The sequence below is a fragment of the Oncorhynchus nerka genome, linkage group LG5, assembly GCF_034236695.1.
Source record: "Oncorhynchus nerka isolate Pitt River linkage group LG5, Oner_Uvic_2.0, whole genome shotgun sequence".
Lineage (NCBI taxonomy): Eukaryota > Metazoa > Chordata > Actinopteri > Salmoniformes > Salmonidae > Oncorhynchus > Oncorhynchus nerka.
In genome coordinates, this window is record NC_088400.1 from 7043919 (window position 1) to 7067942 (window position 24024).

General features: G+C 43.3%; 1 protein-coding gene across 1 annotated transcript in view; it reads right to left on the reverse strand.

The window, feature by feature from the left end:
• Positions 1–432: 432 nt before the first annotated feature.
• The window catches only part of LOC115122182 (protocadherin-11 X-linked-like), a 357525-nt gene continuing 333933 nt past the window's right edge, over positions 433–24024 (reverse strand). The window contains exon 7 of the mRNA XM_065018304.1: positions 433–1247. Coding sequence (XP_064874376.1) covers positions 802–1247 — 446 coding nt within the window. The 3' untranslated portion in view covers positions 433–801. The remainder of the gene's footprint in view (positions 1248–24024) is intronic.

Genomic DNA, 24024 nt, shown 5'->3' on the forward strand with positions numbered 1-24024 from the left:
CTGAGTAACAACATTGTGGAGACTGAGTAACAGCACTGTGGAGACTGAGTAACAACATTGTGGAGACTGAGTTACAACATTGTGGAGACTGAGTAACAACATTGTGGAGACTGAGTAACAACATTGTGGAGACTGAGTAACAACACTGTGGAGACTGAGTAACAACATTGTGGAGACTGAGTAACAACACTGTGGAGACTGAGTAACAACATTGTGGAGACTGAGTAACAACATTGTGGAGACTGAGTAACAACATTGTGGAGACTGACTAACAACATTGTGGAGACTGAGTAACAACATTGTGGAGACTGAGTTACAACACTGTGGAGACTGAGTAACAACATTGTGGAGACTGAGTAACAGCACTGTGGAGACTGAGTAACAACACTGTGGAGACTGAGTAACAACATTGTGGAGACTGAGTAACAACATTGTGGAGACTGAGTAACAACATTGTGGAGACTGAGTAACAACATTGTGGAGACTGACTAACAACATTGTGGAGACTGAGTAACAACATTGTGGAGACTGAGTAACAACACTGTGGAGACTGAGTAACAACATTGTGGAGACTGAGTAACAACATTGTGGAGACTGAGTAACAACATTGTGGAGACTGAGTAACAACATTGTCATCATCCCTTCCTTCACATTTCATGTTCACACACATACACACAAACTATCACGATAAATTGGTTGGTGTTACTCTGTCCCCCTTACAGCCCCTTACTACTGATGTTAAATATACATCAAGATACATTAGACAAACTGGTTGGTGTTAATTTGGCTCCGTACAGCCCCTTACAGCTGATGCTCATGTAAGAAGGCAGACGATCCCTCGGTGGCTGGGGTCTGCTGGCCCGACAAAGGCGAGGAAAAGCTGGCCAGAGGGATGACCTTGACAGGGTCAGACTCCTTACTCTTGCTACTGCAGTGTCTTTCCAGAGTGTTGTAGAACTGCGGTCGGTTCACCCCTTTAGCCAGATCGTCTTTGGGCGCAGGCCTTCCCAGGGTATGGCACTGACGCCCGTCCGCCTTGACTCCCCTGGCCCAGGGGTAACTCTGCTGATGCTGGAAGCCAAAGGAGGGCAGGGTAGGCAGGGTACCCGTGTTGGACGGAGACTGGAACTGGGTCACCAGGGAGGGGGGCATCCAGCAGCTGTCGGAGTGGCCCAGGATCAGACATTCCTGGGTGCAAGTCTCGGAGGCTTCGGCCAGGGCCTTGGCGAGGTTCACCTCTACCATGGCTGCAGCACAAAGACATCAAACGAAAGAGAAAAAAAACAAGAAAAAGGATAAGAAAATAATGAAAAGTTCAGTTAAATTATTTCAGCCATTTACTGTTAGTAAAAGGAATGAGACAAGGATATTGTAGTGCTTTTTTTTTTAAAGTTAGAGAGGGGTCAAGAAAAACAAAAAACAACTGCTAAGTTAGTAGAATTAAGTTGTATGTTTAGCTGAAGGTGACCTGTGAATGTTAACCTGTTAAATGTTAACCTCTTAGATGTTAACCTGAAGGTGACCTGTGAATGTTAACCTGTTAAATGTTAACCTCTTAGATGTTAACCTGAAGGTGACCTGTGAATGTTAACCTCTTAGATGTTAACCTGAAGGTAACCTGTAAATGTTAACCTCTTAGATGTTAACCTGAAGGTAACCTGTAAATGTTAACCTCTTAGATGTTAACCTGAAGGTGACCTGTAAATGTTAACCTCTTAGATGTTAACCTGAAGGTGACCTGTAAATGTTAACCTCTTAGATGTTAACCTGAAGGTGACCTGTAAATGTTAACCTCTTAGATGTTAACCTGAAGGTGACCTGTAAATGTTAACCTCTTAGATGTTAACCTGAAGGTGACCTGTAAATGTTAACCTCTTAGATGTTTATCTGAAGGTGACCTGTAAATGTTAACCTGTTAAATGTTTATCTGAAGGTGACCTGTGAATGTTAACCTCTTAGATGTTTAACTGAAGGTGACCTGTAAATGTTAACCTCTTAGATGTTTATCTGAAGGTGACCTGTAAATGTTAACCTCTTAGATGTTTAACTGAAGGTGACCTGTGAATGTTAACCTCTTAGATGTTTATCTGAAGGTGACCTGTAAATGTTAACCTGTTAGATGTTTATCTGAAGGTGACCTGTAAATGTTAACCTCTTAGATGTTTATCTGAAGGTGACTAAAGGCAGTAATACTCATTTGAATCATCCCATAAAGAGAAAAACAGAAGCAGAACATGTCATTCCCATTGGTATTCCCTTGGTTCCCTGTGTTTACCTACAACAGACAATGAATTCCCAGTAGATTAATTAAATAAGAGCTGTCTCTGTTGTTGGTTTCTGAGATTGGCTTTACAGTACTAAATATTTTATGAACATCCTAAAACATTATTATTTTAAAAAAATCATTGTCACCATGGCACACTTTGGTTCCTCTGATCTACTCAACATTACCTCAATCTGGTCAATTATGATAACTAAAACATGTAAACATCACAAAATCATACTAATCAACACTTCTTAGGATTCTTCTTAGCATATTTTATGTGCAAGGTACAATGAGTATAGTTATGAGCTATAGCAAGGAGGGAGATAGCAAGGAGGGAAAAAGCTGGGAGGGAGGAAGCTGGGAGGGAGGAAACAGGGAGGGAGATAACCGGGAGGGAGAAAGCAGGGAGGGAGATAGCAGGGGGGAGATAGCAGGGGGGAAAGCAGGGAGGGGGATAGCAGGGAGGGAGATAGCAGGGAGGGAGATAGCAGGGAGGGAGATAGCAGGGAGGGAGAAAGCTAGGAGGGAGATAGCAGGGAGGGAGAAAGCTAGGAGGGAGATAGCAGGGAGGGAGATATCAGGGAGGGAGAAAGTCGGGAGGGAGATAGCAGGGAGGGAGATAGCAGGGAGGGAGATAGCAGAGAGGGAGATAGCAAGGAGGAAGAAAGCTGGGAGGGAGAAAGCTGGGAGGAGAAAGCTGGGAGGGAGAAAGCAGAGAGGGAGATAGCAGAGAGGGAGATAGCAGGGAGGGAGAAAGCTGGGAGGGAGAAAGCAGAGAGGGAGAAAGCTGGGAGGGAGAAAGCAGAGGGGGAGAAAGCTGGCAGGGAGAAAGCTGGCAGGGAGAAAGCTGGGAGGGAGATAACAAGGAGGGAGAAAGCAGGGAGGGAGAAAGCAAGGCACTCCAACTATCTTATCTCATTATGCTCAAGCTGACATCACATGTGAAATGAGTCCAGGAAGAGAAAGAGGCCTCACCATTGAGCCCCAACAATAAAACCTGTCAACTCCTGTAATTAGAATGTAAAACAGTATGCACCACAGCAAACAGGAGCCCACAGAGTCTGAGAGTTCTGACACACAAAGAGGAAAAGAAGAGAGGTCCTTGCTATGACATCATATAAAGTCCTCCAGGCCTCTGCTTCAAGCTGTCACATTGAAATAATTTAGCATATTTGCATAAGTAAGAATGCTATCAATAATTGAATAGTCCTTAGTCCTTAGTCCTTAGTCTATGGCTGTGAGATCCTGACATTACAAGTCGAGCATGCTCTGTTTAATTAAATTCCCTAGCCAGCTCAAATTTGAAACAATGACTTTCACAACAGTGAAGTTATTTTATTAAAGAGTCTAAACCCTGTCTAAGCTGGAGGAGGGGGTTCTACTAAGCTATATGGATTTTTTTATTTTTAAGAATGTCATACCAAGGATAATTTTGCTATCGGACGCTACAGAGAAAAGTTGGCAGGTCGGCTGTCCCAACTTCAGACGAGTCCCAAGACGTTGTGGGGATTGTAGAGCAAAACGGAGAACACCATCACGTTTGTGAGAGTCTCATCTTTCCATAGAGGGGTCATAGAGGGGTCATAGAGGGGTCATAGAGGGGTCACAGAGGGGTCTTAACAGTTCGTAGGCCAAATCGGACGCGACAGACAATTTTGTGAGATTACCAATTTTCATGATGTCTCATGGTCTGACAAACACGCTCCAGTGTTTTCACCGCAGATGTCTCATGGTCTGACAAAACATGCTCCAGCGTTTTCACCGCAGATGTCTCATGGTCTGACAAACACGCTCCAGTGTTTTCACCGCAGATGTCTCATGGTCTGACAAAACATGCTCCAGCGTTTTCACCGCAGATGTCTCATGGTCTGACAAACACGCTCCAGTGTTTTCACCGCAGATGTCTCATGGTCTGACAAACACGATCCAGTGTTTTCACCGCAGATGCGGAAGTGTTGCAAAGGCGGACATGGTGGATTGAGACGCATCCAATGCAAAAAAAAGAAGATATCTCAAGCTTAAACTGACCGATTTTTTGTAATTAAACTTTTAAAAAATATATATATTGCTAATTAGACCCCCCCCCATGGTGGCCCCTTGGGCAAGTAGTCCCTCTTGGGCATGGTGGCCCCTTGGGAATGGTGGACCCTTGGGCATGGAGTCCCCCTTGGGCAAGGAGTCCCTCTTGGGCATGGTGGCCCCTTGGGAATGGTGGACCCTTGGGCATGGAGTCTCCCTTGGGCAAGGAGTCCCTCTTGGGCATGGTGGCCCCTTGGGTATGGAGTCCCCCTTGGGCATGGAGTCCCCCTTGGGCATGGTGGCCCCTTGGGTATGGAGTCCCCCTTGGGCAATGAGTCCCTCTTGGGCATGGTGGCCCCTTGGGAATGGTGGCCCCTTGGGCATGGAGTCCCCCTTGGGCATGGTGGCCCCTTGGGTATGGAGTCTCCCTTGGGCAAGGAGTCCCTCTTGGGCATGGTGGCCCCTTGGGCATGGAGTCCCCCTTGGGCATGGAGTTCCCCTTGGGCATGGAGTTCCCCTTGGGCATGGAGTCCCCCTTGGGCATGGAGTCAGATCTGGAAATTAGAGCTCTATTCAATCCACTGTCGCGGAAGTTCCGCTTTAAAGCGTGATTGAAATTCAAAGGTAATTTTCCTGCGTTCGCCGAGACTGCAATTCACTGTAAACGTCGTACAGTACTGTATATGTGGGCTCAATGGGACAGTACCTTCATATTTCTATCGTTCCATACAGTACGCAACGGCTGCAGCAATACAGATTGAATGGAGCCCGAAACCTCTCAATGTCGGCCTGCTCAGCCTCCCAGCCTCTGAGTCTGAGTGAATACATCTTCTGAGCAGCAACTGTGTCAGCTTTCAGAGGGTCACTAACTTCATTTAGGGAACAGAAATGATGCAGCTCACTGAGCAAGCACAATGAGTCCTTACTTTTCCCCGAGTCAAATCATTTAATAGCAGCCTTTTCTCTGTAGTATTTTTTCTTTTACAAGGTACATTTTTTTTTGTTGGAGGGGAAAATAACATACGAAATATTACTCAAGACATGCAAACATGCACAGACGCGCCCGCATACACACACACACACACACACACACACACACACACACACACACACACACACACACACACACACACACACACACACACACACACACACACACACACACACACACACACACACACACACACACACACGACAAAGCCTAGATACATGTGCAAGGAACACCAGTGCATCCCCCTCACAACATAAGTGATCAGTTCAAAGGCAGATGAACATGTCTGTAATGACATAATACTGAGGGTAAGGTATTTGGTGCGGCAGTGCTTTCCCTGGGTGAAGTCACAGTGAGAGCTGTCATTGCTGCTGTGACAACAGTCAGAGGAGGAGTGCTGCTATGTCTGTATGTGATATTTCACATTAAACAGCTCAAAGGGGATGGAGTCTGTATCAGTTTCTACTCCACGGGGGGACCAGGGTCCCAAACAGCACCCTATTCCCTTCACAGTGCACTATTTTTAATAGGGGTCAAAAGTAGTGCACTGTGTAGGGAATAGGGTGTCATTTGGGGACTTGACTGACGTTGATATCAGCTCAGACTACTTTCGTCAGCCTAGAGGGAAACTGGTACCTCTAATATCTGATGCTACTTCATCAGCCTAGAGGGGAACTGGTACCTCTAATATCTGATGCTAATTCATCAACCTAGAGGGGAACTGGTACCTCTAATATCTGATGCTACTTCATCAACCTAGAGGGGAACTGGTACCTCTAATATCTGATGCTACTTCATCAACCTAGAGGGGAACTGGTACCTCTAATATCTGATGCTACTTCATCAACCTAGAGGGGAACTGGTACCTCTAATATCTGATGCTACTTCATCAGCCTAGAGGGGAACTGGTACCTCTAATATCTGATGCTACTTCATCAGCCTAGAGGGGAACTGGTACCTCTAATGTCTGATGCTGTTTAACTGCCTAGAGGGGAACTGGTACCTCTGTCTGAGGCTGTTTAACTGCCTAGAGGGGAACTGGTACCCCTAATGTCTGATGCTGTTTAACTGCCTAGAGGGGAACTGGTACCTCTGTCTGATGCTGTTTAACTGCGTAGAGGGGAACTGGTACCTCTAATGTCTGATGCTGTTTAACTGCCTAGAGGGGAACTGGTACCCCTAATGTCTGATGCTGTTTAACTGCTTAGAGGGGAACTGGTACCTCTGTCTGATGCTGTTTAACTGCCTAGAGGGGAACTGGTACCTCTGTCTGATGCTGTTTAACTGCCTAGAGGGGAACTGGTACCTCTGTCTGATGCTGTTTAACTGTTTAGAGGGGAACTGGTACCTCTAATGTCTGATGCTGTTTAACTGCCTAGAGGGGGAACTGGTACCTCTGTCTGATGCTGTTTAACTGTTTAGAGGGGAACTGGTACCTCTAATGTCTGATGCTGTTTAACTGCCTAGAGGGGGAACTGGTACCTCTGTCTGATGCTGTTTAACTGCCTAGAGGGGAACTGGTACCTCTGTCTGATGCTGTTTAACTGTTTAGAGGGGAACTGGTACCTCTAATGTCTGATGCTGTTTAACTGCCTAGAGGGGGAACTGGTACCTCTGTCTGATGCTGTTTAACTGCTTAGAGGGGAACTGGTACCCCTAATGTCTGAGGCTGTCTAACTGCCTAGAGGGGAACTGGTACCTCTAATGTCTGATGCTGTTTAACTGCCTAGAGGGGAACTGGTACCCCTAATGTCTGATGCTGTTTAACTGCCTAGAGGGGAACTGGTACCTCTGTCTGTTGCTGTTTAACTGCCTAGAGGGGAACTGGTACCTCTGTCTGATGCTGTTTAACTGCCTAGAGGGGAACTGGTACCTCTGTCTGATGCTGTTTAACTGCCTAGAGGGGAACTGGTACCTCTGTCTGTTGCTGTTTAACTGCCTAGAGGGGAACTGGTACCTCTGTCTGATGCTGTTTAACTGATTAGAGGGGAACTGGTACCTCTGTCTGATGCTGTTTAACTGCCTAGAGGGGAACTGGTACCCCTAATGTCTGATGCTGTTTAACTGCTTATAGGGGAACTGGTACCTCTGTCTGATGCTGTTTAACTGCCTAGAGGGGAACTGGTACCCCTAATGTCTGATGCTGTTTAACTGCTTAGAGGGGGAACTGGTACCTCTAATGTCTGATGCTGTTTAACTGCCTAGAGGGGGACTGGTACCCCTAATGTCTGATGCTGTTTAACTGCCTAGAGGGGAACTGGTACCCCTAATGTCTGATGCTGTTTAACTGCCTAGAGGGGAACTGGTACCTCTGTCTGATGCTGTTTAACTGTTTAGAGGGGAACTGGTACCCCTAATGTCTGATGCTGTTTAACTGCTTAGAGGGGAACTGGTACCTCTGTCTGATGCTGTTTAACTGCCTAGAGGGGGAACTGGTACCTCTAATGTCTGATGCTGTTTAACTGCCTAGAGGGGAACTGGTACCCCTAATGTCTGATGCTGTTTAACTGCCTAGAGGGGAACTGGTACCCCTAATGTCTGATGCTGTTTAACTGCCTAGAGGGGAACTGGTACCCCTAATGTCTGATGCTGTTTAACTGCTTAGAGGGGAACTGGTACCTCTGTCTGATGCTGTTTAACTGCCTAGAGGGGGAACTGGTACCTCTAATGTCTGATGCTGTTTAACTGCCTAGAGGGGAACTGGTACCCCTGTCTGATGCTGTTTAACTGCCTAGAGGGGAACTGGTACCCCTAATGTCTGATGCTGTTTAACTGCCTAGAGGGGAACTGGTACCCCTAATGTCTGATGCTGTTTAACTGCTTAGAGGGGAACTGGTACCCCTAATGTCTGATGCTGTTTAACTGCTTAGAGGGGAACTGGTACCTCTGTCTGATGCTGTTTAACTGCCTAGAGGGGAACTGGTACCCCTAATGTCTGATGCTGTTTAACTGCCTAGAGGGGAACTGGTACCCCTAATGTCTGATGCTGTTTAACTGCTTAGAGGGGAACTGGTACCCCTAATGTCTGATGCTGTTTAACTGCTTAGAGGGGAACTGGTACCCCTAATGTCTGATGCTGTTTAACTGCTTAGAGGGGAACTGGTACCCCTAATGTCTATTGCTGTTTAACTGCCTAGAGGGGAACTGGTACCTCTGTCTGTTGCTGTTTAACTGCCTAGAGGGGAACTGGTACCCCTAATGTCTGATGCTGTTTAACTGCCTAGAGGGGAACTGGTACCTCTGTCTGATGCTGTTTAACTGCCTAGAGGGGGAACTGGTACCTCTGTCTGATGCTGTTTAACTGCCTAGAGGGGAACTGGTACCTCTGTCTGATGCTGTTTAACTGCCTAGAGGGGAACTGGTACCCCTAATGTCTGATGCTGTTTAACTGCCTAGAGGGGAACTGGTACCCCTAATGTCTGATGCTGTTTAACTGCCTAGAGGGGAACTGGTACCTCTGTCTGATGCTGTTTAACTGCCTAGAGGGGAACTGGTACCCCTAATGTCTGATGCTGTTTAACTGCCTAGAGGGGAACTGGTACCCCTGTCTGATGCTGTTTAACTGCCTAGAGGGGGAACTGGTACCCCTAATGTCTGATGCTGTTTAACTGCCTAGAGGGGAACTGGTACCCCTAATGTCTGATGCTGTTTAACTGCCTAGAGGGGAACTGGTACCCCTAATGTCTGATGCTGTTTAACTGCTTAGAGGGGAACTGGTACCTCTGTCTGTTGCTGTTTAACTGCCTAGAGGGGAACTGGTACCCCTAATGTCTGATGCTGTTTAACTGCCTAGAGGGGAACTGGTACCTCTAATGTCTGATGCTGTTTAACTGCCTAGAGGGGAACTGGTACCCCTAATGTCTGATGCTGTTTAACTGCCTTTTGTATTGAGGGAAATAACAGTACCACCTGTGTAGCTTCAAAAACTAATTACACATTGGGCTGATAGATACCGTAAGTGAATCAAAAAAATATTATCTGTGATGGTTTCTCTTCTCTCTTAAAGGACATTTATTTAGAATAGAAATGTGTGGGCAGGTAACATGCTGTTTAGATCTGACTTGAAAATACTGGTTACGTGTTTATCGTACTGCAGCCATACAACCGTGTATATGTTTTAATGTCATAGCCTGTGTCTTCAATCCAGCACTACACCTTTGTTATCATCTATCACTGCGGACTTTAAAGGCAATCCATGATAACTTACTGTACAACATCAGTCTAAATGACACCTCTTGAAAATATGACAGAATCCACCGTAAAGGACTGAGATCATAACACAACACATCACTCTTCCTGAACCTGCAGTGTGTGTGGCGTAGTTCTTGACCACCAGCAGATATAAAGGTCTTAAGCAAGGTGATTCCACTGCTTTTGCCAACGTCAATATAATATTGCTACCTCATCACATCCACGAGCCAATCGAACGCTTACATACTACGCCCCATCGCTTTGACCTTCCCTTCCCTGTAGCAACTTCTGTGGCTGATTGACCTCTGCCGTGTGAATCCCGGAATCCTACAAATGGAGGAACTTAATTTGATCACTCTTTTGTTGCTGGGAATTTTACTGCACAGTAAACTTGTTGTATATTCAAGGTCGATTTGCCTTAACAAAAAATGTATCTAACCCCTACAAAAAAATTACATAAAAACATAATAACATAATAATTCACATTTTCTCTTGCTGCAGCATTATTTTCCTGCAAACTCTCTCAAATTAAGATCCCACATCTGTACGTAACCAAATCTTACTCGACTGAATCTGAATCTTACTTTACACACCTACAGTACCAACGAAGTGAGTGTTAATTTTGCATAAAACCTCTGCATGGAAAATTGCATTGGTCTTATTCAACAAAGATACTTTTGAGTCTGATAAATCATAAACCTTTCCCAAGTGAATACAAAGATGTTTACCACCATACCTGGCTAAATCTGGAACAGGTTCACAATTAAGACATGCACATCAAATATTATTAAACTCATTATGCGAGCATGTAGAAACCCATTAATGCTAATTAAATGGATAATTGCATATCATCCAGGACATATGATTCCTCAAACACCATATCTTTTCCTACCAGGACGCAGAAGTATTGTTACCAGTAAGCAATGAGAGCCGATGTATGACTTAACATCCAAATCAAATCAAATGTATTTAAAAAGCACCTTTTACATCAGCAGATGTCACAAAGTGCTTATACAGAAACACAGCCTAAAACCCCCAAACAGTAAGCAATGTAAATGTAGAAGCACGGTGGCTAGGAAAAACTCCCTAGAAAGGCCAGAACCTAGGAAGAAACCTAGAGAGGAACCAGGATCTGAGGGGTGGCCAGTCCTCTTCTGGTTGTACCGGGTGGAGATTATAAGAGTTCATGGCCATTAAGGCCAGATCATTTTTCAAGATGTTGAAACGTTCATAGATGACCAGCAGGGTCAAATAATAATCACAGTATTTGTAGAAGGTACAACATGTCAGCACCTCAGGAGTAAATGTCAGTTGGCTTTCATAGCCGAGCATTCAGAGGTCGAGACAGCAGGTGCAGCAGAGAGGGAGAAAGGGAGAGGGTGAACAGGTCAGGGTTCCATAGCCGCAGGCAGAACAGCAGAAACTGGAGCAGCAGCACGACCGGGTGGACTGGGTACAGCCAGGAGATATCAGGCCAGGTAGTCCTGAGGCATGGTCCTAGGGCTCAGGTCTTCCGGGAGAGAGAGAGAGATGGGAGAATTAGAGGGAGCATACCTAAGGTCACACAGGGCACCAGCTAAGACAGGAGAATTACACCCCAGATAGGCCAGACTGACCCTGGGCCCAGGCACATAGACTATTGCAGCATAGATACTGGAGGCTGAGATGGGGGGGGGGGGTTCGGGGGAAACTGTGGCCCTGTCTGACGATACCCCCAAACAGTGCCAACCAAGCACGATATAACCCCACCAACTTCGCCAAAGCATAGCCTAAAACACCACTGAAGGGATATCAACAGAACGCCAACTTACTACCTTGAGACAAGGCACGAAAGAGCTCCTCCACCGCATGAGCCAGAGGGAGCGCAGGACCGGACAGGAAGATCAAATCAGTGACTCAACCCACTCATGTCAAGTATAGCAAAAAAAAGCCTGGCACAATGTGACGTACCCCTCCTAGGGATGGAATGGAAGAGCACCAGTAAGCCAGTGACTCAGCCCCTGTAATAGGGTCAGAGGCAGAGAATCCCAGTGGAGAGAAGGGAACCGGCCAGGCAGAGACAGCAAGGGTGGTTCATCACTCCAGTGCCTTGCCGTTCACCTTAGCACCCCTGGGCCAGACTACACTCAATCATAGGACCTACTGAAGAGATGAGTCTTCAGTAAAGACTTAAAGGTCGAGGCCAAATCTGTGTCTCTCACATGGATAGGCAGACCATTCCATAAAAATGGAGCTCTATAGGAGAAAGCCCTGCCTCCAGCTGTTTGCTTAGAAATTCTAGGGACAATTAGGAGGCCTGCGTCTTATGACTGTAGCATATGTGAAGGTATGTACGGCAGGTCCAAATCGGAGAGATAGGTAGGAGCAAGTCCACGTAATGCTTTGTAGGTTAGCAGTAAAACCTTGACATCAGCCCTTGCCTTAACAGGAAGCCAGTGTAGGGAGGCTAGCACTGGAGTAATATGATCACATTGTTTGATTCTAGTCAGGATTCTAGCAGCCCTTATTTAGCACTAACTGAAGTTTATTTAGTGTTTTATCCAGGTAGCCAGAGAGTATAGCATTGCAGTAGTCTAATGTAGGAGTGACAAAAGCATGGATTAGCTTTTCTGCATAATTTTTGGACAAACTGCCCTTGAAATATTCCTGATATGTTTCTTTAAAAGACAGATTAGGGTTCAGAGTAACGCCAAGGTACTTCACAGTTTTATTTGAGACGACTGACGTACAAACCATCTGCACAAGACACTGTCTGTCTGTCTGTCTGTCTGTCTGTCTGTCTGTCTGGTTGTCTGTCTGTCTGTCTGTCTGTCTGTCTGTCTGTCTGTCTGTCTGTCTGTCTGGTTGTCTGTCTGTCTGTCTGTCTGTCTGTCTGTCTGGTTGTCTGTCTGTCTGGTTGTCTGTCTGTCTGTCTGTCTGTCTGTCTGTCTGTCTGTCTGTCTGTCTGTCTGTCTGTCTGTCTGGTTGTCTGTCTGTCTGGTTGTCTGTCTGTCTGTCTGTCTGTCTGTCTGTCTGTCTGTCTGTCTGTCTGTCTGGTTGTCTGTCTGTCTGTCTGTCTGTCTGTCTGTCTGTCTGTCTGTCTGTCTGGTTGTCTGCCTGTCTGTCTGTCTGGTTGTCTGTCTGTCTGTCTGTCTGTCTGTCTGGTTGTCTGTCTGTCTGTCTGTCTGTCTGTCTGTCTGTCTGTCTGTCTGTCTGTCTGGTTGTCTGTCTGTATGTCTGGTTGTCTGTCTGTCTGTCTGTCTGTCTGTCTGTCTGTCTGTCTGTCTGTCTGTCTGTCTGTCTGTCTGGTTGTCTGTCTGTCTGTCTGTCTGGTTGTATGTCTGTCTGTCTGTCTGTCTGTCTGGTTGTCTGTCTGTCTGTCTGTCTGTCTGTCTGTCTGTCTGTCTGTCTGTCTGTCTGCCTGCCTGTGTGGGTGTGTGTGTGTTAGAGAAAAAGAGAGAGTGAGATAAAGAGAGAGAGAGAGAATGTAGTTTGTAATTACCAAGACTTTATCACCTTCCATTGCCTCAACACCCACTCCAACTGTACATCAGGATAGGCAAATGGATGGCCATTAATAATAATGGGACTGTTTAACCCCATAGGCGCTAGACAACAGGGACAGATGACATTTTTTCACTACAGACCTAGTCACACGCATCATTTTGTGTAAGAAGACCATGTTTCATTTGACAAGAGAATCAGAAAAGAAAAATAGAGCCACATATTACACGTGTGGATGTGTTTCATCTCTCTCTCTCAACATTCCTATTTGTGCCCAAGACCCATCTACAAGGGGCGGCAGGGTAGCCTAGTGGTTAGAGCGTTGGACTAGTAACCGGAAGGTTGCAAGTTCAAACTCCCGAGCTGACAAGGTACCAATCTGTCATTCTGCCCCTGAACAGGCAGTTAACCCCCTGTTCTTAGGCCGTCGTTGAAAATAAGAATTTGTTCTTAACTGACTTGCCTAGTTAAATAAAGGTAAAATAAATAAATAAAATCTCATGAGTGATTGATAGTTTCAGAGATGGGATGCATATGATTTCGTGATGTACAGTACCAGTCAAAGGTTTGGACACATCTACTCATTCCAGGGTTTTTCTTTATTTAAAAAATATATATATTTTCAACATTGTAAAAGAATATAGTGAAGACATCAAAACTATAAAATAATACACATGGAATCATGTAGTAACCAAAACAATAAAAAAAAACATCTAGCCACACTTTGCCTTGACTGTCACGTTGTATTGAGGAGACCAAAGTACAGCGTGGTGTGAATGCATGGTTGACGGAAAAAACAAAAAGTAAACTAACTAACTAACTAACTAACTAACTAACTAACCTCTATAGAAACTGAGTGCTAACATGCAACATAACATAGACAATAACCCACCAACCAACCAACCAGACGACCGTGACCGCTATAGAAACTGAGTGCTAACATGCAACATGACATAGACAATAACCCACCAACCACAATACAAAACAGGCTACCTAAATATGGTTCCCAATCAGAGACAACGAGAAACACCTGCCACTGATTGAGAACCATATCAGGCCAAAACACATAGAAATAGACAAACTAGACATACAACATAGAATGCCCACTTATACCACACCCTGACCAAACAAAACATAGAAACAAACAACGCAAATCATGGTCAGAGTCATTGACGGCAGCTTTGTTTAACCCTTCTTCGCTTACTATGTGATTCCATATGTGTTATTTCATAGATGTGATGTCTTCACTATTATTTATACAACGTAGAAAATATCAAAAATTAAGAAAAGTAGGTGTGTCCAAACTTTTGACTGGTTACTGTATTTACGTAATTAGAAACTTAAAAGACAGACAGGCAGGCGTATCCCATGTTTCCCATGGCATGAAAACATGCAGGCTAATCACTGAAATGCCACGGTAAAAACAGTCATAGCAACCGCCTCTATGGAAACCATTACATCGTATCCCATTCGGCGGTGTATATCTAGCCAACCAGATTCCAGAGTCTTCAGAGTTGGTTACTATGGAGATTAAATTACCCCAGTTATTTGCAGCCAACCCAATTTTATTTAGTGTTTCTTAATTTTTTTTATCAGGAGATAAGCAAGGGTCTAATCTCGGGGGGGGAGGCAATAAAGGGTGACAAGCGTTGTCATTGTCACCAGCGACAAGGGCATGAGCAGTGGGCGAGAGAGAGTCAATATGACATTTTGAGGCAATGAAAAGCACTGTATGAATTGGAACGATGCAGGGCTTGGCTGATGTATCAGGGAGGTCGACATGACTGTGTAGGAGGCTTGGCTGATGTGTCAGGGAGGTCGACATGACTGTGTAGGAGGTTTGGCTGATGTGTCAGGGAGGTCGACATGACTGTGTAGGAGGTTTGGCTGATGTGTCAGGGAGGTCGACATGACCGTGTAGAAGGTTTTACCTCTCATTATAATCCAGCAGGTCAGATTGGACATGATGATTGTCAAAGCCTCTGACTGCAACCCCAATGAAATTCTGATCAAATACGTAGCTATTCAGTTAAATCCATAGCTGTGTATGTTACAGTCAAGAAGTATAGTCGTACCCGAAGTTGAGAAATTATGGTAAAATATCTAAAATAATGTTATAAATGGTGTTTATGCCACTTTAAATGATGTCACTTTAATAATGTTTACTTCTCTTGCATTACTCAAATCACATGTTTATACTGTATTTTTAAACCATCTATTGCACCATGACTATGTCCTTCGACCATCGCTCATCCATATACTATATATATATATATATATATATATATATATATATATATATATATATATATATATATATATCCATACACGTACTTGTACATAATGTTATTCACCCCTTTAGATTTGTGTGTATTAGGTAGTTGTTGGGGAAATTGTTAGATTACTTGTTGGTTATTACTGCATTGTCGGAACTAGAAGCAGAAGCATTTCGCTACACTCGCATTAACGTCTACTAATACAATTTGATTTGATTTGACACAGTTAGTTAAGGACGTCACCGGCCCTGCTCTCAGAGAGAAGACTGCAATGTGTTTTTCACTGTTTTCTTTCTACTTTTCAACAGCAGTACAGTGTCCCTGGTAACCAATGGGTTTCCTTTAAAAAGACATCTGAGATAAGGAGGAAAATGTCATTCAAATCTACTCCAGGCTAATTTTCATTTGATGCATTCACCAAGGTTCACCGTCACACAATGACCAGTCCCCGAGCTGGGTAATTATGTATCAGTACTTCAGGGACCCATACTATTCCACTCCTGCAATCCATCTACCCTAGTCCATCTCCTGTTCTCTCGTATTTGACCCATTTGTAACTGAGAGTAATTACAGGCAGAAACAACATCTAACGATTCCTTTATCTGGGAGTCGAGAACAGAAAAGTCACAGACAGGCACTTTCAACAAAGGACAAGGTCTGTTGTTTTGTTTTGGGGGGTTACACACAATTTCAGACAACAAAATAATATTATTGACTGAGATTAGAAAACCCAAAACAAATAACAAAGGAACAAAAGAAAGGACAAAGTGCATAGAGAGAGAATGAATCAATCCTGGACACCTTGCGTCAAACGTTCGTTTCACTCTTTTTGTTAGTGTTGATTAAATACACCTTGCTGGATTGAAGGGACATATTTGGTTGTTTTCTCTCTCAACATAAACACCTCCAGGGGCTATGTATAGACTTAATTGAATGTACATTCAGTAGTCTATCCTCCAGCCATGCTGTTCCACTATCCTCTCCTTGTACGTTCTCAGTCCGAACACATAAATATTTGCTAAAAGTCACACCTACCGTCTCTGCTCTGTAGCTGGGATTTGTATCAACAACAAAATATTTACCAATAATTCTGCATTTATGGGCCAATCGTTTTATTATTCCATCCACTTTTTACTTTCCAAGTCCCGACCAGCAAACATTTGTGGAAAAGGCATACTATAAGAACAAGTCTGACAGTATAATACAAGGCATACTACTCTATAAGAACACGTCTGACAGTATAAATACAAGGCATACTACTCTATAAGAACACGTCTGACAGTATAAATACAAGGCATACTACTCTATAAGAACACGTCTGACAGTATAAATACAAGGCATACTACTCTATAAGAACACGTCTGACAGTATAAATACAAGGCATACTACTCTATAAGAACACGTCTGACAGTATAAATACAAGGCATACTACTCTATACGAACACGTCTGACAGTATAAATACAAGGCATACTACTCTATAAGAACACGTCTGACAGTATAAATACAAGGCATACTACTCTATAAGAACACGTCTGACAGTATAAATACAAGGCATACTACTCTATAAGAACACGTCTGACAGTATAAATACAAGGCATACTACTCTATAAGAACACGTCTGACAGTATAAATACAAGGCATACTCCTCTATAAGAACACGTCTGACAGTATAAATACAAGGCATACTACTCTATAAGAACACGTCTGACAGTATAAATACAAGGCATACTACTCTATAAGAACACGTCTGACAGTATAAATACAAGGCATACTACTCTATAAGAACAAGTCTGACAGTATAAATACAAGGCATACTACTCTATAAGAACACGTCTGACAGTATAAATACAAGGCATACTACTCTATAAGAACACGTCTGACAGTATAAATACAAGGCATACTACTCTATAAGAACACGTCTGACAGTATAAATACAAGGCATACTACTCTATAAGAACACGTCTGACAGTATAAATACAAGGCATACTACTCTATAAGAACACGTCTGACAGTATAAATACAAGGCATACTACTCTATAAGAACACGTCTGACAGTATAAATACAAGGCATACTACTCTATAAGAACACGTCTGACAGTATAAATACAAGGCATACTACTCTATAAGAACACGTCTGACAGTATAAATACAAGGCATACTACTCTATAAGAACACGTCTGACAGTATAAATACAAGGCATACTACTCTATAAGAACACGTCTGACAGTATAAATACAAGGCATACTACTCTATAAGAACACGTCTGACAGTATAAATACAAGGCATACTACTCTACAAGAACACGTCTGACAGTATAAATACAAGGCATACTACTCTATAAGAACACGTCTGACAGTATAAATACAAGGCATACTACTCTATAAGAACACGTCTGACAGTATAAATACAAGGCATACTACTCTATAAGAACAAGTCTGACAGTATAAATACAAGGCATACTACTCTATAAGAACACGTCTGACAGTATAAATACAAGGCATACTACTCTATAAGAACACGTCTGACAGTATAAATACAAGGCATACTACTCTATAAGAACACGTCTGACAGTATAAATACAAGGCATACTACTCTATAAGAACACGTCTGACAGTATAAATACAAGGCATACTACTCTATAAGAACACGTCTGACAGTATAAATACAAGGCATACTACTCTATAAGAACACGTCTGACAGTATAAATACAAGGCATACTACTCTATAAGAACACGTCTGACAGTATAAATACAAGGCATACTACTCTATAAGAACACGTCTGACAGTATAAATACAAGGCATACTACTCTATAAGAACACGTCTGACAGTATAAATACAAGGCATACTACTCTATAAGAACACGTCTGACAGTATAAATACAAGGCATACTACTCTATAAGAACACGTCTGACAGTATAAATACAAGGCATACTACTCTATAAGAACACGTCTGACAGTATAAATACAAGGCATACTACTCTATAAGAACACGTCTGACAGTATAAATACAAGGCATACTACTCTATAAGAACACGTCTGACAGTATAAATACAAGGCATACTACTCTATAAGAACACGTCTGACAGTATAAATACAAGGCATACTACTCTATACGAACACGTCTGACAGTATAAATACAAGGCATACTACTCTATAAGAACACGTCTGACAGTATAAATACAAGGCATACTACTCTATAAGAACACGTCTGACAGTATAAATACAAGGCATACTACTCTATAAGAACACGTCTGACAGTATAAATACAAGGCATACTACTCTATAAGAACACGTCTGACAGTATAAATACAAGGCATACTACTCTATAAGAACACGTCTGACAGTATAAATACAAGGCATACTACTCTATAAGAACACGTCTGACAGTATAAATACAAGGCATACTACTCTATAAGAACAAGTCTGACAGTATAAATACAAGGCATACTACTCTATAAGAACACGTCTGACAGTATAAATACAAGGCATACTACTCTATAAGAACACGTCTGACAGTATAAATACAAGGCATACTACTCTATAAGAACACGTCTGACAGTATAAATACAAGGCATACTACTCTATAAGAACACGTCTGACAGTATAAATACAAGGCATACTACTCTATAAGAACACGTCTGACAGTATAAATACAAGGCATACTACTCTATAAGAACACGTCTGACAGTATAAATACAAGGCATACTACTCTATAAGAACACGTCTGACAGTATAAATACAAGGCATACTACTCTATAAGAACACGTCTGACAGTATAAATACAAGGCATACTACTCTATAAGAACACGTCTGACAGTATAAATACAAGGCATACTACTCTATAAGAACACGTCTGACAGTATAATACAATGAGATCTACTGCATAACTCTGATTTATATCAACACGAGCAGAAGTAATGGTGACAAGCAGTTATTCTTCAATCTGTTGTTATTGTCGCCCCCTTGTCATTGTTGTTTGCTCTGTGTTGTCATGGTAATGGTACTGATTGCGTCTCCTTCATTATGTGAGATGGCCTTGAGGATGGACTGACGGTGATCTGGGGCGGGTGACAGCATCAACACAATCAGTGTAGCCCAAAACACACACACATTCTGCAACCCGAACGGCACACGATTCACTATATAGTGCTCTATTTTATTTTACCAGGGCCCATAGGGATTTAGTCAAAAGTAGTGAGCTATGTAGGGAATAAGGTAGCATTTAGGATTCAGACATGGGCTGAACGGACCAGCAAACACCAGAACAATCAGCAATCAGCCCTGATCATTATAATGACAGAGGGTGCTACACTGGAGGACAAGTAGTAGTCCACCTCGGGCGTACGTTTTGATTTCGGGCCAAGAACAGCGATGTTGTGTATAGCTAGATGTCTACACCGTCTGCAGAGAACTAACAAGTAAATGCAATATTTACCGGGGGGGATCTAAACCTGTTTTCCCCTTTAAAATTCATTGCAGCTAACTAAATGTCTGAAATGTCCATATATCTTAGATTTAGGCGACTGAAGATTTATATAAAAATGGAGAAGGTAGTAAACTTTTATAGAAAGTAGATGAAATAGTTTGATGGAGTGAGATTTAACCTATAGATCTGTTTTGGGATAGAGACATGCATGGGAAATGCTGTGGCTTTATGCTGTAATACATAGTGCGCCTATAGATCAACGTGTCCACCTGGATGAGCAGTAGTTGTTGAACCATAGTACCTATAGTATACTCTAGTAAGGTTATTGGACGGTCAGTCTGTGATTCAAATGAAAAGAGGCCTTCACAAAGGACAGCAAACTAGCGTGTGTTAGACTGGTTACATTCTATCCATGTAACAAGCATTTATCACACTGACCCATTGTGCCCCCCAATTATTATGGAAAACAAGAATCAAATGAACATTGAAGTGCTTCTATGCTCTCTGAGCAATCTGTACCTTCAATGAATTTCCATGGAGGAGATGGGGGCAAATAAACAATGTGCCAGAGCTTATGCAATATATCTTGCAGTCATTAATGATTACTTCCTGTTTCCCTTAGCCATACATTATTGTTATTGGCTCAGCGGTCAGGCAGATAGTAAGTGGATACAATAGCATCAACAGAGTCCATCTTTCAAACTGTTAACTGGCAGGCAGGAAGCAAGATGCCAAACGCTGGTGTCATCATCTGAGTACATAAGTGATCTAAGACGCTGTATAATCTTTAAGACCACATCGCCACGGAGGGGATGGTAAAAGATAAGCAACGGTCTTCCGCTGGGTTATTCCCCTGTTGTCCTGAAGTAAATCCATCCACTGTAACGAGGCTTTCAATTTACCCCGACTTACATTCTCGAACCAGAAACCAATGACATACCAGTGAAATGACAATGACTTGCAGACAAAATATTGGCAACCAATTCAGGGCGTCTTAAATGTAATCATCTAAAAGGTGTGGCCACACACGCATACCTCTCAAACGCATAGCTGAGTAGAACCATCCTGTACTGTGTATGAGACAGCAGGCTGTTACAGTGGTAGTATGTGATCAGCACCGTACACTTAGGGGAAAAAAAGGCTTCCAAAAGGGTTATTCGGTTGTTCCCACACAGGAGAACCCTTTTTGGTTCCAGGTAGAACCCATTTTTTAGTTTCAGGTGTAACCCCTTTTTGGTTCCAGGTAGAACCCCTTTTTGGTTTCAGGTAGAACCCCTTTTTGGTTCCAGGTAGAACCCCTTTTTGGTTCCAGGTAGAACCCCCTTTTGGTTCCAGGTAGGACCCCTTTTTGGTTTCAGGTAGAACCCCTTTTTGGTTCCAGGTAGAACCCCTTTTTGGTTCCAGATAGAACCCCTTTTTGGTTCCAGATAGAACCCCTTTTTGGATCCAGGTAGAACCCCTTTTTGGTTCCAGGTAGAACCCCTTTTTGGTTCCAAATAGAACCCCTTTTTGGTTTCAGGTGTAACCAAAAAGGGTTCTTCAAATTGTTGTCCTATGGGAACAGCTGAACAACCCTTTACGGTTCTAGAATGCACCCTTTGTTTCGAAGAGTGTAGCTACATTATGTGTGGTACCGTGGTTAATATGAAGGGTAGACTACTTCAGATTCACTTTAAAGGTTTTCCTTTTTGAAGCGGCACAGCATCGTTTCACTAAAACCTCCCCTTGAATGATGAATTCTGTACGGTTCATAGTGACATGTCAACTGGTTGTCTGTCCGGGGGTTGTCCTGTTCATACTCAGTGATATGTCCACTGGTTGTCTGTCCAGGGGTTGTCCTGTTCCTTACTCAGTGAGATGTCCACTGGTTGTCTGTCCAGGGGTTGTCCTGTTCATACTCAGTGATATGTCCACTGGTTGTCTGTCCAGGGGTTGTCCTGTTCATACTCAGTGAAAGGTCCACTGGTTGTCTGTCCAGGGGTTGTCCTGTTCATACTCAGTGAAAGGTCCACTGGTTGTCTGTCCAGGGGTTGTCCTGTTCATACTCAGTGAAAGGTCCACTGGTTGTCTGTCCAGGGGTTGTCCTGTTCATACTCAGTGAAAGGTCCACTCGTTGTCTGTCCAGGGGTTGTCCTGTTCATACTCAGTGAAAGGTCCACTGGTTGTCTGTCCAGGGGTTGTCCTGTTCATACTCAGTGAAAGGTCCACTCGTTGTCTGTCCAGGGGTTGTCCTGTTCATACTCAGTGAAAGGTCCACTGGTTGTCTGTCCAGGGGTTGTCCTGTTCATAATCAGTGAAAGGTCCACTCGTTGTCTGTCCCAGTGATTGTCCTGAAATGGTTCAAGCTTTCAGAGAAAGATTTCACTGCGAAGCATGGATCATTTATCTATATCAGTGTGTTGGAACAGGAAACCATACAGTGGTATCACCGAAAAACATAAACGCACACTAAACCAGAGGTATGTGTCTAGTTTTCGATGTTGACTTCGCTGTCATTTCTACAGCCGTGGTACATAGTACAATTGTGGTTAACGTTAACGGCAAATGGCTTTTCCAGCTGACAGTAACTACATCACAGGTGTAGGTATACGTTATGTTGGAGGGTTGCGTTATTGTTTCTGTCGGTATGTTCTTGTTTTGGCGCGTTGAGTGCAGTCTCCTTGTCAACACACTGTCATTGGAGGATCCACAACAACATAGAATGAAAAGATAGCAGAAACATGAGGTGATTTCTCTAGAGTAAGACGTCAGAATCCTCCTGCTGCCCTTCCGTTCATTTCACCTCACTGTAAAAAAAAATACTCCCTATTCGGGTTCGCATTAAAACAAAAGCAGGTACAGTAACATCAACTCTAAATATATTGGGAATAGATGTATGTCTACATTTACACAACAGAGAAAATATGGATAATCTAAAGCAATATAATTTCCATTGAGAGGAAATACCCAAGAAGAAATTACCTAACAAGAACCTTCCCTAACCTCAACACTTCTATTGATCTGTCTTCCTCCCCTAACCTCAACACTTCTATTGATCTGTCTTCCTCCCCTAACCTCAACACTTCTATTGATCTGTCTTCCTCCCCTAACCTCAACACTTCTATTGATCTGTCTTCCTCCCCTAACCTCAACACTTATATTGATCTGTCTTCCTCCCCTAACCTCAACACTTCTATTGATCTGTCTTCCTCCCCTAACCTCAACACTTCTATTGATCTGTCTTCCTCCCCTAACCTCAACACTTCTATTGATCTGTCTTCCTCCCCTAACCTCAACACTTCTATTGATCTGTCTTCCTCCCCTAACCTCAACACTTCTATTGATCTGTCTTCCTCCCCTAACCTCAACACTTATATTGATCTGTCTTCCTCCCCTAACCTCAACACTTATATTGATCTGTCTTCCTCCCCTAACCTCAACACTTCTATTGATCTGTCTTCCTCCCCTAACCTCAACACTTATATTGATCTGTCCTCCTCCCCTAACCTCAACACTTCTATTGATCTGTTGTGTTTTGTGTTTTGTGTTTGGTGTTGTGTTTGGTGTTGTGTTTGGTGAGCTCAGAGAATCCATGGCTCATCCTGTGCTGTATGACGTCACTGGCATCGGACTCTGTGTTCTGTGTTCTGTGTTCTGTGTTCTGTGTTCTGGCCTGCAGTCTTCTTCTATCACTTTGCGGCTCACCAACAAAATCTCTATGATAACATTCTATTCACAAAGGGAAGACGGACACCACTTCATAAAGACCCCAACAAAATCTCTATGATAACATTCTATTCACAGAGGGAAGACAGACACCACTTCATAAAGACACCAACGGCATCTCTATGATGCACTTCCGGCACCGACAGAGATGGCCGCCTTGCTTCGCGTTCCTAGGAAACTGTGCAGTATTTTATTTATTTATTTTTTCTTACATTATTACCCCAGGAAATCTGAAGTTTTATTACATACAGCCAGGAGGAACTATTGGATATAGGAGCAACGTCAATTTACCAACATTACGACCAGGAATACGACTTTCCCGAAGTGGATCCTCTGTTTGGTCCACCACCCAGGACAATGGATCGGATCCCAAACGGCGACCCAAAACAACGGCACTGCAGAAGGGGCAAACGAAGCGGTCTTCTGGTCAGGCTCCGGAGATTGGCACATCGTGCACTGCTCCCGAGTATACTACTCGCCAATGTCCAGTCTCTTGACAACAAGGTAGATGAAATCCGAGGAAGGGTTGCCTTCCAGAGAGACCTTAGAGATTGTAATGTTCTTTGTTTCATAGAAACATGGCTCACTCGGGATACGTTTTCAGAGTACAGCCACCTGATTTCTTCACACATCGCTCCGACAGAAACAAACATCTCTCTGGTAAG